We start from the raw sequence: 14,637 nt of genomic DNA on the forward strand, positions 1-14,637 counted from the left end.
CCTGGGCCCTGGATGTATAAGGCCCCGTCCTTGACTGTTGCCCTCCTCAGCTGTTGGAGACTGAAGAAAACAGGTTCCCACTGACAACCATGCCAGTACTGGCAGCACTTGAACTTTCCATTCATAAAGTCATTTGTTGTGTGTTGCTATCAGCAGGAATAGCTTTTGAAGCAGTTAGCTAAAAGAGGGGTGGGCTGCTAGAGACTGAGGCCCACCCAGTGAGAAGGAAAGGCCAGGGAGGAGAGTGGAAGGGCAGGCAAGGGGTCGAGGGCCTCACTCCTCTCTTCTGCAACAAGATTCTACATTTCTAAATATACAACTTCTATTTATTGGGGGGGGTTTGAATATAATCTCATTTTTGTTTTGTTTCTGCTTATTTTTTTGGATATTCCCTTTAGCTAGACAAAAGTGCAATTAGGACCAAACAAGATCTGACATGGCGTATCTTTGTAGGGCCCCCCCAGTCGTACAATAATTTGAAATAACTGCCTTTTGATCACAAAATCTATTGCTGAGGGAGGCTGTTCCATTTTACCATGTTTCTGGTTTCATTTATTTGTGGAAGAGATGATTCTTTGGTATAAATGTAAAATTTCTGGAAGTTTTGAAGCCTCTATGAGTGCCTATGGGACACACTGGTGTTTTTGCAGGCGTAACATTGCGCCTCTCGGGTGGGGGTGTGTGTCATGGCCCAAACGGCTCAGGAAGCCGCCTAAGCTTGGCCACGCCCCCAACTCCACCTCCTCCTTCGCCTTAGCGCCTCGCTCTGCCTCACTTCTGCCCACACTCGGGCGCAGCCTTCAGGCGCCGCTGCTCTCAGGCGGAGTGGCACTGGGGCGGCCTCCTGCCCACGTAACTCCCCTCCACTGTGGCGGTGCCAGTCGTATGTCGGCGCAAATGCTTCTGGCACCAACGTAGGAGCAAGTCTGCTCCCAGAGCACTTTCAGCCCCCCGCTCTGGATTGTGCTGTTCATTTGTTAACCATGTAGGTCTTTTGTATACCTATTTGTACCTTTCCTAACCTGTGGTATACATTTTATCTGAGCCTTTGGAATTGTAGTTTTAAATAGTCTCCAAGATTCCTGAAGAGATTTGACCCTCCTTATCTTTCCTTTCTTCTTCACAAGCCCCCTCATTTGAGAGAAGATACCCCTTCTAAAGTTAAATGTCGTTGTCTTGGTCTTTTTGGGCAACTCCCTGTTTACATAAATGTTAAACTCATCATCATTATAGACCTTTATTGGCATATCAACAGGCTCAGAGTACATAAAATGCCCAGTCCATAATATATAAAATCAAATCAGGTGTAAAATTCCATACAAAAATTACATAGAATAAGATAATACTATCTAAAATTTTCCTGAATTTTGAGAACTTCAACGAGAATAATTGCAACATCCTTGGTAATTTCAGGAGTTGTATCATTCAGAAGAAACTGACATTTAAGATTGTTACTCAGGTATCTTTAAGAATTTAATAAATTTGAAAGCAGTCTTTCTGAGGGAAGTCTACGATTATATGATCAATTGTATCTAAGGAATTAGGGCCTCAGGGGCACAGATGTTCTTGCCTCAGGATTGGGTGATATCTGCCATAAAGCATCTTTGAAGGAAATGCATTTACCCTGCATTTCCTTCAAAGATGCTTTTTTTTATGCTTTTGATTGAGCCAAATGTTGCTTATTGAAAAAAAAAAATACTTATTCCAAATGTATACCATGAAAAGATCTGAGAACTGTTTCAGGGGGTTTTTAATTTGAAAAAATTGGGAAATTTTGAGAAGCACTGGGGGAAAAGCTCTGAATTACCCTTAAAAAAGCTCTACGCTATAGAAGGATATCAAGATTATGGAGGTATCAAGCCATCCTGCCTAAATAATTAGTGAGACCAAGCGTGGCAGGTGAGCAAATACAAGGTTGAGTTGGTCGTAATTTTTGCAATTTAATTGTTGCTTAATTATAGTTTAAAGATGTAGGGCTTCGTTGGCTAAGGCTAGATCATCAAGAGGGATTTGATTTAATTTAGATTTAATTATAACATTTTAAGAAGTATTATACAGTTCTTTTCGAGAGGATATAAAAGGGATCCCGGTTCAGCTCTAAAATAGAGTTTAAGCCAGTAATGTATAGTTAAGATTCAAGCCTTAATATTGATCAGGCTTTGATTGTAAAATAAGATACACATTTAGGGACACCCATAATCTAAGAAACAGTGCTTGTATATTCTCCACTTCTTGGTTGAAAGCATTAAGCCATGTGGGAATACCAAACAGAACCTGAGGCAAGAGTTTAGCATTAAAAATTCTAAGTACTGCAGAGGCACATTGAGTAAAGGAAAGAAGCCTTAGAGAGACCCTCATTGATTTTGTAGCTCTGCTCCGGTGCACTGCCCAATTAAGATTATAATTATAAGTAACACCCAAGTGTTTATAACAATAAATGTTAAACTCAATAGGTCACCGTTCGCAACCAGTACACACACACCCTTTAAAGTATCTGAAGAAGTGTGCATGCTCACGTCTTAAAGGTACCACTGGACTCAAACTTTATTCTACAATTCAAAGAGTATTCCTCTGCAATTCAGAGCTTTTCCCCCAGTGCTTCTCAAAATTTCCCAATTTTTTTAAATTAAAAACCCCCTGAAACAGTTCTCAGATCTTTTCATGGTATACATTTGGAATAAGTATTTTTTTTCAATAAACAACATTTGGCTCAATCAAAAGTATCAATTATTTCCTTTTCATAGCATCCATCTAAATTCCCAGTTTTTTCTGCTAGAAAAATTCAAAGAAAGGCCTCAGAAAAAAACCTTTCCCCTTGATTCCCCCCCCCTCCCCCGAGGATGTTAGTCAACAGCAGAGGACTGGAAACAAGATGGGGCAGGGACGCAGCATCTGAATCACCTGGTCAGTGCAGGGAGAGGGGAGGTGAGCATGGTGTCTTATTTATGGCAACTGTTGGTCAGCACCTGCTGTGAAAAAGCTCATCTTTGAGTTGGAAATCTCTCTGCCTCTGTCTAGGAAGGGAGATGGAACGACAGCCCTTGTAACCAGACTTTGCCCTCTGTCTGCAAGAAGAAGGGTCGTGTGAATCCAGGCATAGAAGATGAGGACCATGGCTGCAGAAAGGTGGGTACTCACCCTAATTCTTGCACACAAAAAAAGGATCAGGGCCAAAGACAATGGGGAATTGCAGGGAAGTGCTAAAAAACAACCAGTCCACCTGTCCAAGCACATCTCATTCCCCCTCTAGGAGGGAGGCTATTCTCTGCGGGGGTGAGGCCTTGCCTTCTGGGCTGGAAGGAAGGGTAAAGGCATTTCCAAGCACACACATCTACACAAAGGAACAGGAAAGAGAGACTGTTACAAGCAGTGTAGGCAGAGGAAAGAGAGCCTAACCCCCCCCCCCCCAGTAAATAAGGGGTGCACCGAGGAATGGGGGCCTAGACAATTAATTGTGAAACACTCTGTTATCCCCATGGAGAGTGACTATTCCGTTCCCTGAGGAAGGGCCCAAGGGAGAGGTCTCCACAAGAGAGTCTTCAATTATTTTTTTCTGTGGGAAATGTGCCAAGTTCCTCAGACTGCCTTCAGGAGCTGCCAGCCTCTGCCTGTCCTCCTGGGCCGGAAATCACTTGAGGCATTCAAGAAAGGCTGGGGAGTCAGAGGCCGATTTCACGTTCACCCGTCTGAAGTCCGTCTTCTCAGCTCGGCTTCCTCCTGATTCCCATCTAGCTTCTGTTCAAAAACCTCCAAAGAAAGAGAGCCCACTACCTCCTGAGGAAGCCTGTTCCACTGAGGAATCGCTCTGTCAGGAAGTTCTTCCTAATGTTGCAAACCCTGAGCCCACCCAGCCTGTGGGCCATCCCCTCCACACCCAGTTCAAAACTCTGGAGTGGATTTTGTCCCTGGCTGAGCAGCAGGCAAGGTCCTTTGCATGCACTGGGCAGTTCGGGAGAGACTCTAGCAGCATAATCTGTGCGCCAGGGCCAAATCGGGGTCCCTGGATGGCAGTGGTAGCTGGCTCAAGACGTCCACATGGCCCATTGCTTTCTCCAGCCGGTACTGGAGGTCGTACTGGTACCCTGCAAGGAAAATGGAGCACCTTAACACCCGGGGCAACAACATCTGGGGTGTTTGGCGGTCGGGAGTGAACAGGCCTAAGAGGGGCTTGTGGTCTGTTAGTATAGTGAAGGGCCGGCCATGCAGATAATTGTGAAACTTCTTCACCCCCATTACAGTGGACAGGCCCTTCTTGTGTGTTTGTGATAGTTGCGCTCTGGTTTTTGTAGGCTCCTTGAGTAGTAGGCCTCACGGCCATTCGGCAACACATGGGCCAGGACCGCCACCACCCCATATGGCAAGAGGCTGATTTGGTTGTTTTTCCTTGCATTCTTTCCAGAGTTGGAAATGGCACACGCCATCTTGCTACTGGCTGGGAGATGAGCACGTCAAGTACACGGAAGCTCGGAAGATATGCACGGACTATGGGGCTACTCTGCTCACCATCACAAACAGGTATGGAACGTCATCTTTTTGTTGTCTCTGAGAGGTGCAGGGTTGCCCTGGATGCAAAGTGCTGACTTCTTCTTCTGAAGGAACGAACAAGGTTTGGTGGATGTGGCGAGGTAGTGGCTAATCCCTTCCTTTTCTTTTCCTGGACAAGGTTTGAACAGGCCTATGTGAACAGTCTCATTTACAGCTGGGACAACGAGTATTTCTGGACAGCACTGCAGGACATAAATGAAACTGGGTCTTTCCATTGGCTGAGTGGGGATGAAGTCATGTACACCCACTGGAATCGTAACCAACCAGGTAAGAACTATTTGTGTCTGTGCCTATGAGAACTTCAGGTGAGGAGAACTTCACTTGAGAATTTCAAAAGAGGAGGTATGTCCTGCTGCCACCGATAGGAGGACATTCTTCCCCAGTTTGCACAAGCTTCTCCTTCTTTTAGGGTTGCCCACTAAAGGCTGGAGATCTGGTGTGTAACCTGGGAGGGGAGGGATTGTTTTGGGGTACAGCCTGACCCCAGTGTCTGCCTGTGTGATTGCCCTGGGGGCAGCCTGCTTTGGAGCCACTGGCACCAGAACCTGTCTTTGGAGCAGAAACCAGCACATGTCCCCCTAGAAGGAGAGAGCCCCCTCTATACCATGTTGACCACTGTTTCCCTCAGAAGAGAAGACTGAGGAAAAGTAGGAACTGAGCAGTTCTGCCCTCTCTTCATTACCTGTTACAATTTCACTTTCCTGCCCTCGCAATGGGCATACCATGTCCTTGCTCTTTTTCTTTCTCTGAACATAAGAAAAGAACCCTTTTTTGTTGTTTTTAGCATCTTTGGCCAGTCTGTTTTTACTCAGCATAGTTCTAAGTTTATCGAAGTTTGCCTTTCTGATGCTCTCCTGTCTTCTTCTGGAAGCCCATTCCCGAGTATCAGGGCTGTGCCCGCAGTCTGCCTGCAAAGATTCTCTTTATGGGAACGGAGTAGGGTGGCCAGGTCTGCTGGCAGGGTCCCCAGTCCTCTTCCTGGGAGTCTCTGGTGCATGCGCAAAGCGATGATGTCACCTAGAACTGGCATCATCCTGCTGGGCACATTGCACAGGGGATGCTTTATCATTTGGGAGGAAACTCTGTGATCACCATAGAGTTTTTACCCAAATGCTAGAGCGTTCCTTGTGCAGTACCTCCAATGTTAGGGCTTTATGGGCAATCACCAGCAGCTTGAATTGACCCTGCAAGCTAATAGGAAGCTAGAGAAGTTATTTCCAAATTGGCATAGTGTGCTGATGGTGACTTCTGCTGCTTAATAAATGGGCTGTAGCATTTTTTACTAACTGACATTTCCAAGTTACTTTCAGGGCAGCCCCACATAGAGCATGTTGCCGTAATGAGTGAAAGTACACTGACAGTCCATAGAAGAATGCAACTTGAAAATCAGAACCAGCCTTTCTCAGGAAAGAGGACAAAATAAGTGTCTGAGATTCTTGAAGCGGAGACAGAAACTCAAGAATATACTTCTTTTGTTTCCCTTTTAAATGAGGGCTTTGGTTTCATTACACTTCACTTTTTATGTGGACAGTCTTTGTTCAGCCTCTGGTTCTCCAAGGTTTTTCCTTGCCCAGAGAGAGGCTTCCATCCAAAGAATCAGGACTGAGCTTAGATAGACTGTTAGCCTGAGTTGGTTTCTGGCAGCTCCACATGCTCGTGCCTTCAGGACACATTTTCTGTTGACTTTTGGAAAAGGCATTGCAAGCTGCTAAAATGCTGAAAACCCATAAGCTACATCATGTTATATGCCAGGGGTGGCCAACGGTAGCTCTCCAGATGTTTTTTTTTTGTCTACAACTCCCATCAGCCCCAGCCATTGGCCATGCTGGCTGGGGCTGATGGGAGTTGTAGGCAAAAAAAATCTGGAGAGCTACAGTTGGCCACCCCTGTTATATGCTAATTCATTTTTTTCTACTTTGTCCATAAATTTGAATGCTTTTCTCCCATTTCATTGTATCTGAAGAAGTGTGTGTAAAACACACAAAAGCTTGTATCTTGAATAAGACTTTGTTGGTCTTAAAGGTGCTACTGGGCTCTTAATTCTGTTGCTTCAGACCAACACGGTGACCCACTGGGCTCTGCAGAGTTACTCCCTTTTTGTCCATCATAGTCACTCGTCTTTATATTGCACTGGTTGCTTTGGAGAAACACTGTGGAGGTGGGTTGATACCACCCTAAAACCTGAGGACAGGAGTTCAGTGAAGGGCTTAGCAACATGTTAGGTTTTATTCTTGCCCACTGTTTGGGTTTTTAGTCAGACATCACCTGTGAATTCCCCCCCCCCCCCCCCCCCGGGTCTGGACTCTGCCACAGGGAGAAGCGGCTTCTGTCTCCCTGCTCCATAGTTTCCCAAACTGGAATGGCCCTTCCAACTCCATGATTCTACGAGAGAGCACTATTTGCCCTGTGGGGGATGGGCTACATGTGTCCTGTCCCTGATGGGCCAAATTGACTGTTTTTGCCAGGTAAAGGATGGGGGGAGCGGAGCAGAAGGGCTTTCTTCGTATGGGCAGGGCTCTTGGGGGCTTAGAACTGAGCTCTTAGCAGGCGACTTGCAGGGCCGTCCAACTATAAGTCCCAGTGGAAAATAAGTGCAAACTGCAATGCCTCATTCCAGCCAAAGTCTGTATTGGCTGGAGGTCCAGGCTTAGGGTTGCCAGATCCCTGCTGGCTGCTGGCGGGGAACTTTTTCTTGCGTGTGCACAGTGCACGTGGCACGATGACATCACCCAGAAGTTATGAATTGCGCCAGGCACATTGCACGGCGACGCTCTAGGAAATTGTGGGAAACTCCATACTTTTGCACAGGGACACTCTAGCAGTTTTGGGGAAAACTTTCCCCTCAAATTGCTAACGCGTCCCCGTGCAAAACCATAGAATTTTCTGTGATTTCCTAGAGCGTCCATGCACGAGGTGCCCGGTGTAATACCTCACTTCTGGGTGATGTCATCATGCTGCGCACACTATGCAGCGGCGAGACACGTTGAGGGGCAGGGATCCCCCAGCGACCTCCCCCTTGCTGGTGGGTTGGGGCCTGCCAAAGTGGGGGATCCCCTGCTCCCAGCAGGACCAAGGCTGCCTCTTGACAGTGAAGGAATTCTCTGCCCTCTGTGAACAGGAAGCAGAAAGGAAGTAAGAATAACAAAACCAGCAGCAGAAGATAAGTTTGTATCCTGTTTTAAATACAAACACAATAATGGAGCTGAATGGTTTACAAAATCACGTGAGGACAAAGGGACATTTGTTTTCCGCAGGGCCACCTCAGGTGCCTTGCTGGAGGAGAGGGCAAGTGGAGTGCTGACGGCTGACTGTAAGGAGCCTCCTGGAAGGCATGAATTGAGGGTGGCAGAAGAATCCTTGGCTTAGGGAAGTTCCCTCATATAGAATGCTGAACTTTTAGGATCTCGTGACAAATTTATTTTGCTAAGTATGCAAAGTTTTTCCTTTGGCTTAAACTCTCTCTCTGGTATATCCCTCCCCCCTTCCGCCTTCCCCTGAGCTTTCCAGATTATAGTAAAGGGGGTTGCGTTGCCTTGGCTACGGGGAGTGCCATGGGCCTGTGGGAAGTGAAGAACTGCACCACTTTCCGGGCCAAATACATCTGCAGGCAGAACCTGGGAACTCCAGTGAACCCTGAGCTTCCTGCCCCCCGCCCCACCCCCAGCCTGACTGGCTCCTGTCCCCAGGGGTGGAGCACCAGCCCCACGATGAGGCATTGCTACAAGGTGAGTGTCTAGCAAGGGGAAACTCTTTGGGGCATCTGCTGTGCATTGATGCTTTGATGGTGGGGTGGTGATCCTGAGTAGGCGTTGCATGCCAATGAGATTCAGTATCAGGAGCTTAAGTATATCCCAGGAATATAATGAGACTGTTTAAATCATTCTACGCTTTGTGAGTCATAATACCCATAAACTAATACGTAAAATCCCTCCCACACACACATACGCAACTAGTTTGCATTGTGCATCTTGTAAAACTGTGGGGATTTCAAGCCCAGGATTCCTCTGCAGCACCACAGCCAATCATAGCCTTGGGCCTGAAGGGAGCCACGGAACCCATCTACATATGGCCCTCCTGGGAACCGGAGTCTAGACCAGCTCAGGCAACTGTGGGCCTAACTCCATGTTATGGTTTTCTCAAGCCCTTCCTCCTCCTGGGGAATTAGGGTTGTCGTCTCTAGCTTGGAAAATTCCCAAAGACTTGGGTGAGTCCAGGGCTTAGGGAGGGAGCTCGGGGCCCGGGGGGGGGGGGAGGATTTGATGTCATTCTAGGTTACCTGTTTCTCGTAGGCTGTGTGATAACACCCTGAGTCTGTTTTCCAAATTTCAAATTTCTCAGTAGTCTGGAGACTGGTTCTTTGGATAAACATATGGAGCAGAGGTCCATCAGTGACTATTAGCCACAAGGTCTAGATCATTGGTGTCAAACATGTGGCCTGGGGGCCAAATCAGGCCCTCGAAGGGCTCCTATCATGCCCCCGAGCGACTGGCTGCCATCTGCTTCCTTCTCCCTCTCTCTTGCTTCCTTCTTTATCCCAGCTTGCTTTACAAGGCTTGCTCAATCACACAGGAGCTGCAGAGCAAAGCCTCTAGTTTCTCCATTGGCCGAGGCTCCTCTCTTGGGGAGGAAGGGTGGGAGGGATAGCTTGCTTTGCCAGGCTCTGTCAATTGCACAGCAGAGCTACTGAGCCAAGCCTCTCTTCCTTCTATTGGCTGAGGATCCTCCCCCTCATCCCCTTGGCAGAGGAAAGAAAGAGCCAGAGTTTCCTTTGCCCAGTTCCCTGGATCCCATGGGAGAGATACAAAGAAAGCACCTTTAAAACCAACAAGTGCTATTGTTTTAAGCATGTTTTTATTTAAGTTTTTTTTTAAGTCTTGTGTTTGTCTGTGTCCTTTATAAAGCTTATATCTTTGCTACCTAATCTTAAATAGGTGCACATACAGCCCAGCCCAACAAAGTCTCATTTATGTCAGATCTGGCCCTCATAACAAATGAGTTCAACACCACTGGTATAGATGGAACTCTCTGTCAAGGGCAAGTGATTCTCTGTATTCTTGGTGCTGGCGGGGGGGGGGGACAGTGGGAGGGCTTCTAGTGTCCTGTCCCCCCGATGGACCTGATGGCACCTGTTTTTTTTTGGCCATTGTGTGACACAGAGTGTTGGACTGGATGGGCCAGTGGCCTGATGCAACAGGGCTTCTCTTATGTGCTTATGTGACACAGAGTGTTGGACTGGATGGGCCACTGGCCTGATGCAACAGGGCTTCTCTTATGTGCTTATGTCCACCCCCCCTTCTACTTTCCCCTCCTCCCTCCTGCCTGTTTTATCACCTGGCCATTTGGAGTTCCTTCAGGTCTTTGAAGGATGGTAGTACCAACATGAATCACATTCCCATGTGAACTGTGAGAGCCCAGAACCTCTCATGTGTTAACCTTCCTCCTTACTTGTCATCCAGCCCCATCCTCCTGACTAACACTTTGCTTCTTTGAAATGCATTCTGTTTTAGTTAAAGTGAAAGTGGGGTTTATTGCTGTGACTAGGAGATGGGAAAGGGGTGTGTGTGGGGGGATTGGGGTATTTTAGCATGCCTTGTTTTACATTGGGCATTCCTGACAAGGATCCCGATGAGATTAGATCACTTGTAACAATCATGAATAAAGTCTCATCTACCTTAGAGAAATTTGTGTGAGTGTTGCTCGCAAATCTCAACACACCTGGACTCAAGACTTTGTGCTGCTCCTTCAGACCAAGATGGCTACCTGCCTGAATCCCTCTGACTCTGTAAATACTCCACTCGCTACATTATTTATGGCATGTCTTGCCTCTGGCAGTTTCCTCTTGGCATCATTTCCTCATTCTGTAATCCTGGTCTTCTTGACTTGTTTCTTGGATGTCTTCTTATGCTGTCTGGTTGCATTTTTAAAAATACTTTGCAATCTGCCATTAGTCTCAGTGAGGAAGGCAGGCCATAAATGGAGTCAATAAATAAATACATAATAGGACCTATCATTGCTGCTGTCTTGCACCTGAAGCCTACTGGTCTGGGTCTGGTTTTGAAAAATGGTCTTGATTTTCCTTTGCGGTCTTGCTAAAGAGAAAGAAAGCGCCTCAAACTTGGTCTTGGTCAAGCACATGCTATTGGTGCTCTGCTCTGCAAAGGGGAAGCTGTGGGTGGGTGTGAGAGGTGCAGCTGACAGAGGAGTGACCTTTCCCCCTGACTTCTTGGACAGGTTTTCCACTATGACCAATTGCAAGAGAAGAAAAGCTGGATCATGGCCCACGTGTTCTGCCAGGACTTGAAAGCCCAGCTTCTCAGCCTGGGCAGCTACGCGGAGGAGCACTTTGTGGCCAACGTGCTCAACAAGATCTTCGGGTGAGGAGAGAGGAGCATGTTTCTGAGCAACTCCCACACATGTGCTTCTGTGTTTATGTGCACACTTGCACATGCCTTTTATATGCCACAATGTCCACGTAAAAATAGCACCATTAGGGTTTGTGGAATCTTTCGGGCTCAAGTGCCGTGTTCTACTGGAAAAAGTTTTTCTTCCAGACGTTTCGTTCTCAACGACTGGAAGAAAAACTTTCTCCAGTAGAACACGACACTTGAGCCCGAAAGATTCTACAAACCCTAATGATGATGCCAGCCGTGAAAACCTGAAATCTTTGAAAAATAGTACCCTTCAATCCAAAATGTATTAAAATAAAACAGAGAAATGAATTTGAAAAGAAGGCTTTACTTAACCTCTGAAAGTGCCTGGAAGATAAAGATGTTCTCTGGCACCTCTTTAAACGCCTAAGACCGCTGTGGCAAAAGGCTGGCTTTCCTGGAGGAAGGGGGGAAGAGCCACGTCGTCATTTTCCTGCAAAATAACAAAGCTGTGGCCTCAGAATGCTTTATGCGTAGCTGAACAGGAACAGTTAAGGCTTCATTCCTCTTCTGAAGCCTTAACTGATGGTGCTGCTTTCTGGTCCCCGTCAGAGAGGCCGCTAGCCCCCTTTCTCCCAGGGACCCAGCAGGCAGCAAGCAGTACATGCAAACCATAGCCAGGAGGAGGAGCTGGTGAGAATTCCTGGGGGTGACATTTCTCTTGTCTTTTACCCACTCACTGAGCATGAAGTTCAGGGTTAGAACATCAGATCTGCAGTTCAAGATTTGCAATAAGCAAAAATGAGGCAACACATCCTCCAAATGGCAACAAGCAAGAACTTTGTGCATGACTAATAGGATGTCAAATTTGAATTTAATAATACATATAAATAGTATAGAAAAGACTACTATGTAATAATACTAATAAATATAATTTACATAAACTACGTGTGAGTTTTATTCATATAATAAAAAAACAACGCTCCAATCCCTTCACCGTGTAGTTGACAACAAAAACCTCATTGAAACACAGTTCTGCAAAACAGTCTCAATGAAAAAGAGCTCTGTTGGTGAAACTCACGTGGTTTGCGATTATTATGGAGAGCCACACCTTGCCCTTGTCCTGAGTGAGTGAGTTTTAAACTTTGGTTGTGCTTGCTGGTTGAGATTTATATATGTAAAGTGTTGAATGAATTTGGCGCCATATAAGTTTCTTGCAGTTAGGTAGGTAGGTAGATGGATGGATAGATAGATGGATAGATAGATAGATGGACTGACTGACTGACTCTGACAAGGAATGAGAAACAAGATTAATATTACCTAGGAATCTTATAAGCCAAGATTCATCATCACATGCAAACTGCAAATTTCTATTCAGCAGCATTTATTTGATTTTCTACGGCAGACAGAATTTATACACATGGAGCTTTGTTTTTTAGAAGCCTGTCTTCTGACAGGAATTTGTGTTTGAAGGCATAGCTTAATATGCAGACCATATGAGTTTCACTGACGAAACTGTGTTTCATCGAGACTGCTTTGTGGAACTGTGTTGTTGCTTGTTGCCACTGAGCTTTGCAGGCAGAAGTCTGGGGCTGGACAGAATTTGATTTGAGGTCTTGGGAGAGCTTTTGCCAGTTGGAGTAAATAATCATATCATAGATGGATTCTCTCCAGAATTTAAATCATCCAAAGGAAGGGGGGGGGGCCCACCAGAGATAGCAGCTATTTGAATGAAGTGTTTAATACGTTTTGGATTGTGCTACAATGGTTTCTTATAATTCAGACTCTTATTTTATGAAAATTTGCTGGCATAATAGAACTTCACATGTTCAACTCTCTCTAGTCTTTCAAAGAATATTTTATTGATACTCAAGTTTACCCTCCTACCCTTCTATCCTGAGCCAAATTGTGGAAGTCCCAAATGTCCAGAGGAAGGAAAACAAAAACCCTGAGATCTTGGCTGAGGGCCTGTGAGACAAAAGGAGAGAGAAAACATCTAGAAGCTTCTCTGCTTTGATGGGCCACAGCTGGAGCTCCAGAATTAAAGAAAACAAAAATTGTGCCAAGAAGGTATGTTAGAAATTGCTTATTTTCCTTTATTATATCCTCCAGGGAATCAGAACCTGAAATCCATGAACAGCACTGGTTCTGGATAGGCTTGAATCGCCGAGCTCCTGGGGCAGAGAGAAGCTGGCAGTGGAGTGATGGACTTGGGGTGAGTAGCAGGCTGTGAAAGAAGGTAACAACTGGCAGACAAAATGTGCAGAAAATTACAAAACTGCACATTAATAATATTCAATGCACAGTATAATTAGCATAGTGTAATATACTGTTATATTGAACTGTGAAACATAGTTCTCCTTCCTTGGAGGTTTTTAAACAGAGGCTAGATGGCACATCTGACAGCAATGAAGATCCTGTGAATTTAGGGGGAGGTGTTTGTGAGTTTCCTGCATTGTGCAGGGGGTTGGACTAGATGACCCTAGAGGTCCCTTCCAACACTGATTCTATATTGTTTCACTAGGAATAGGGCCTGTTGTGAAGGAAAATACAATGGGCTCTAGAAAGAGGGTCTGGGTGAGTTCCCCCTCTTTTGCTGTTCCCCCTCTCAGCTGTTTTCATTGATCTGACTTCATCTTTCCATCTCCTCCCGCCTCCTTGCAGCCTCTACCTAGGAAAAATACAGTCTTTCTCCACAGTGTGGACCAAAGCAGCTTACATCATTCTCCTCTCTCCTTTTTGATCTGCACAACAATCCTGTGAGGTAGGTTAGGCTGAAAGTCTGTAACTAGTCCAAAATCACAGTGTGGATCAAAGCAAGAGGGAAGCAACCTCAGCAGGGTATAACGACACAGCCATTTTCTCCAGGGGAAGTGATTTCTGCCATCTGGAGAGCAGTTGTAATTCTGAGTGATCTCCATTCCTCACCCAGAGATTGGCAACAATGGATCCCCAGGAGGAAGTGGCTGGTTTGGAAGGTGGAGTGTATGCATTGTACCTGCCTGAGATCACACCCCTCTTCCCACCCTCTCCAGGCTCCACCCCTCAAATCTCCAGGAATTTCCCAACCTGGAGTTGGCAACCCTATCTCCTTCCCTTCATCTTCTCTGACTTCCATCTCCTGTGCCCTCCCTGCAGCCTCTACCTAGGAAAAGCACAGTCTTTCTTCACAGTACAGGGGGGGAACCAATGAAGCATACATAATCCACCTCTCCCCCCTTTGATCTGCACAACACCGCTGTGAGGTAGGTTAGGCTGAAGGTGTGTGACTGGTCTGAAATCATTCAGTCAGCTTCCATAGCAAGAACTTGTGTCTGGCAGACCCTGCTCTGAAGCCCTAACTCCTATGCCACACTGACTGTCATAGGAGAGCTGCTGCTGAATAGGAGCAAGCAGCCAGGCCTAGGGTAGCCAACCTCCAGGTGGAGCTTGAATTTCTCCTGAGATCACAACTAAACTCCAAACAGCAGATCTCTCTCCTCTTGGAGAAAATAATTGCTTTGGAGAGTGGATTCTATCGCATTCTATTCAGCTGAAGGCTCTCCCCTCCCCAAACCCTTCTCTTCTCAATCTCCACCACAAAATCTCCATGAATTTCCCACCAACCTGGAACTGGCATCCCTAGTTGGGACTGACCACAATGAGTTTTCCCTTGAAGGCCTTTAGTGATACCTTTCAGACCAACACTATCTCTCTGATAACATTGTACAGGACTTCATTTTCT

The 14,637-nt window shown here is 46.1% G+C and overlaps 1 protein-coding gene across 1 annotated transcript in view; it reads left to right on the top strand.

Annotated features, from left to right (window-relative positions):
- The window catches only part of MRC2 (mannose receptor C type 2), a 63,617-nt gene that overhangs the window by 24,837 nt on the left and 24,143 nt on the right, over positions 1–14,637 (top strand). The window contains exons 11-16 of the mRNA XM_060255283.1: positions 3,019–3,126; positions 4,400–4,515; positions 4,664–4,812; positions 8,053–8,270; positions 10,777–10,919; positions 13,026–13,128. Coding sequence (XP_060111266.1) covers positions 3,019–3,126; positions 4,400–4,515; positions 4,664–4,812; positions 8,053–8,270; positions 10,777–10,919; positions 13,026–13,128 — 837 coding nt within the window. The remainder of the gene's footprint in view (positions 1–3,018; positions 3,127–4,399; positions 4,516–4,663; positions 4,813–8,052; positions 8,271–10,776; positions 10,920–13,025; positions 13,129–14,637) is intronic.

Source organism: Heteronotia binoei, chromosome 15 (assembly GCF_032191835.1).
Source record: "Heteronotia binoei isolate CCM8104 ecotype False Entrance Well chromosome 15, APGP_CSIRO_Hbin_v1, whole genome shotgun sequence".
NCBI lineage: Eukaryota > Metazoa > Chordata > Lepidosauria > Squamata > Gekkonidae > Heteronotia > Heteronotia binoei.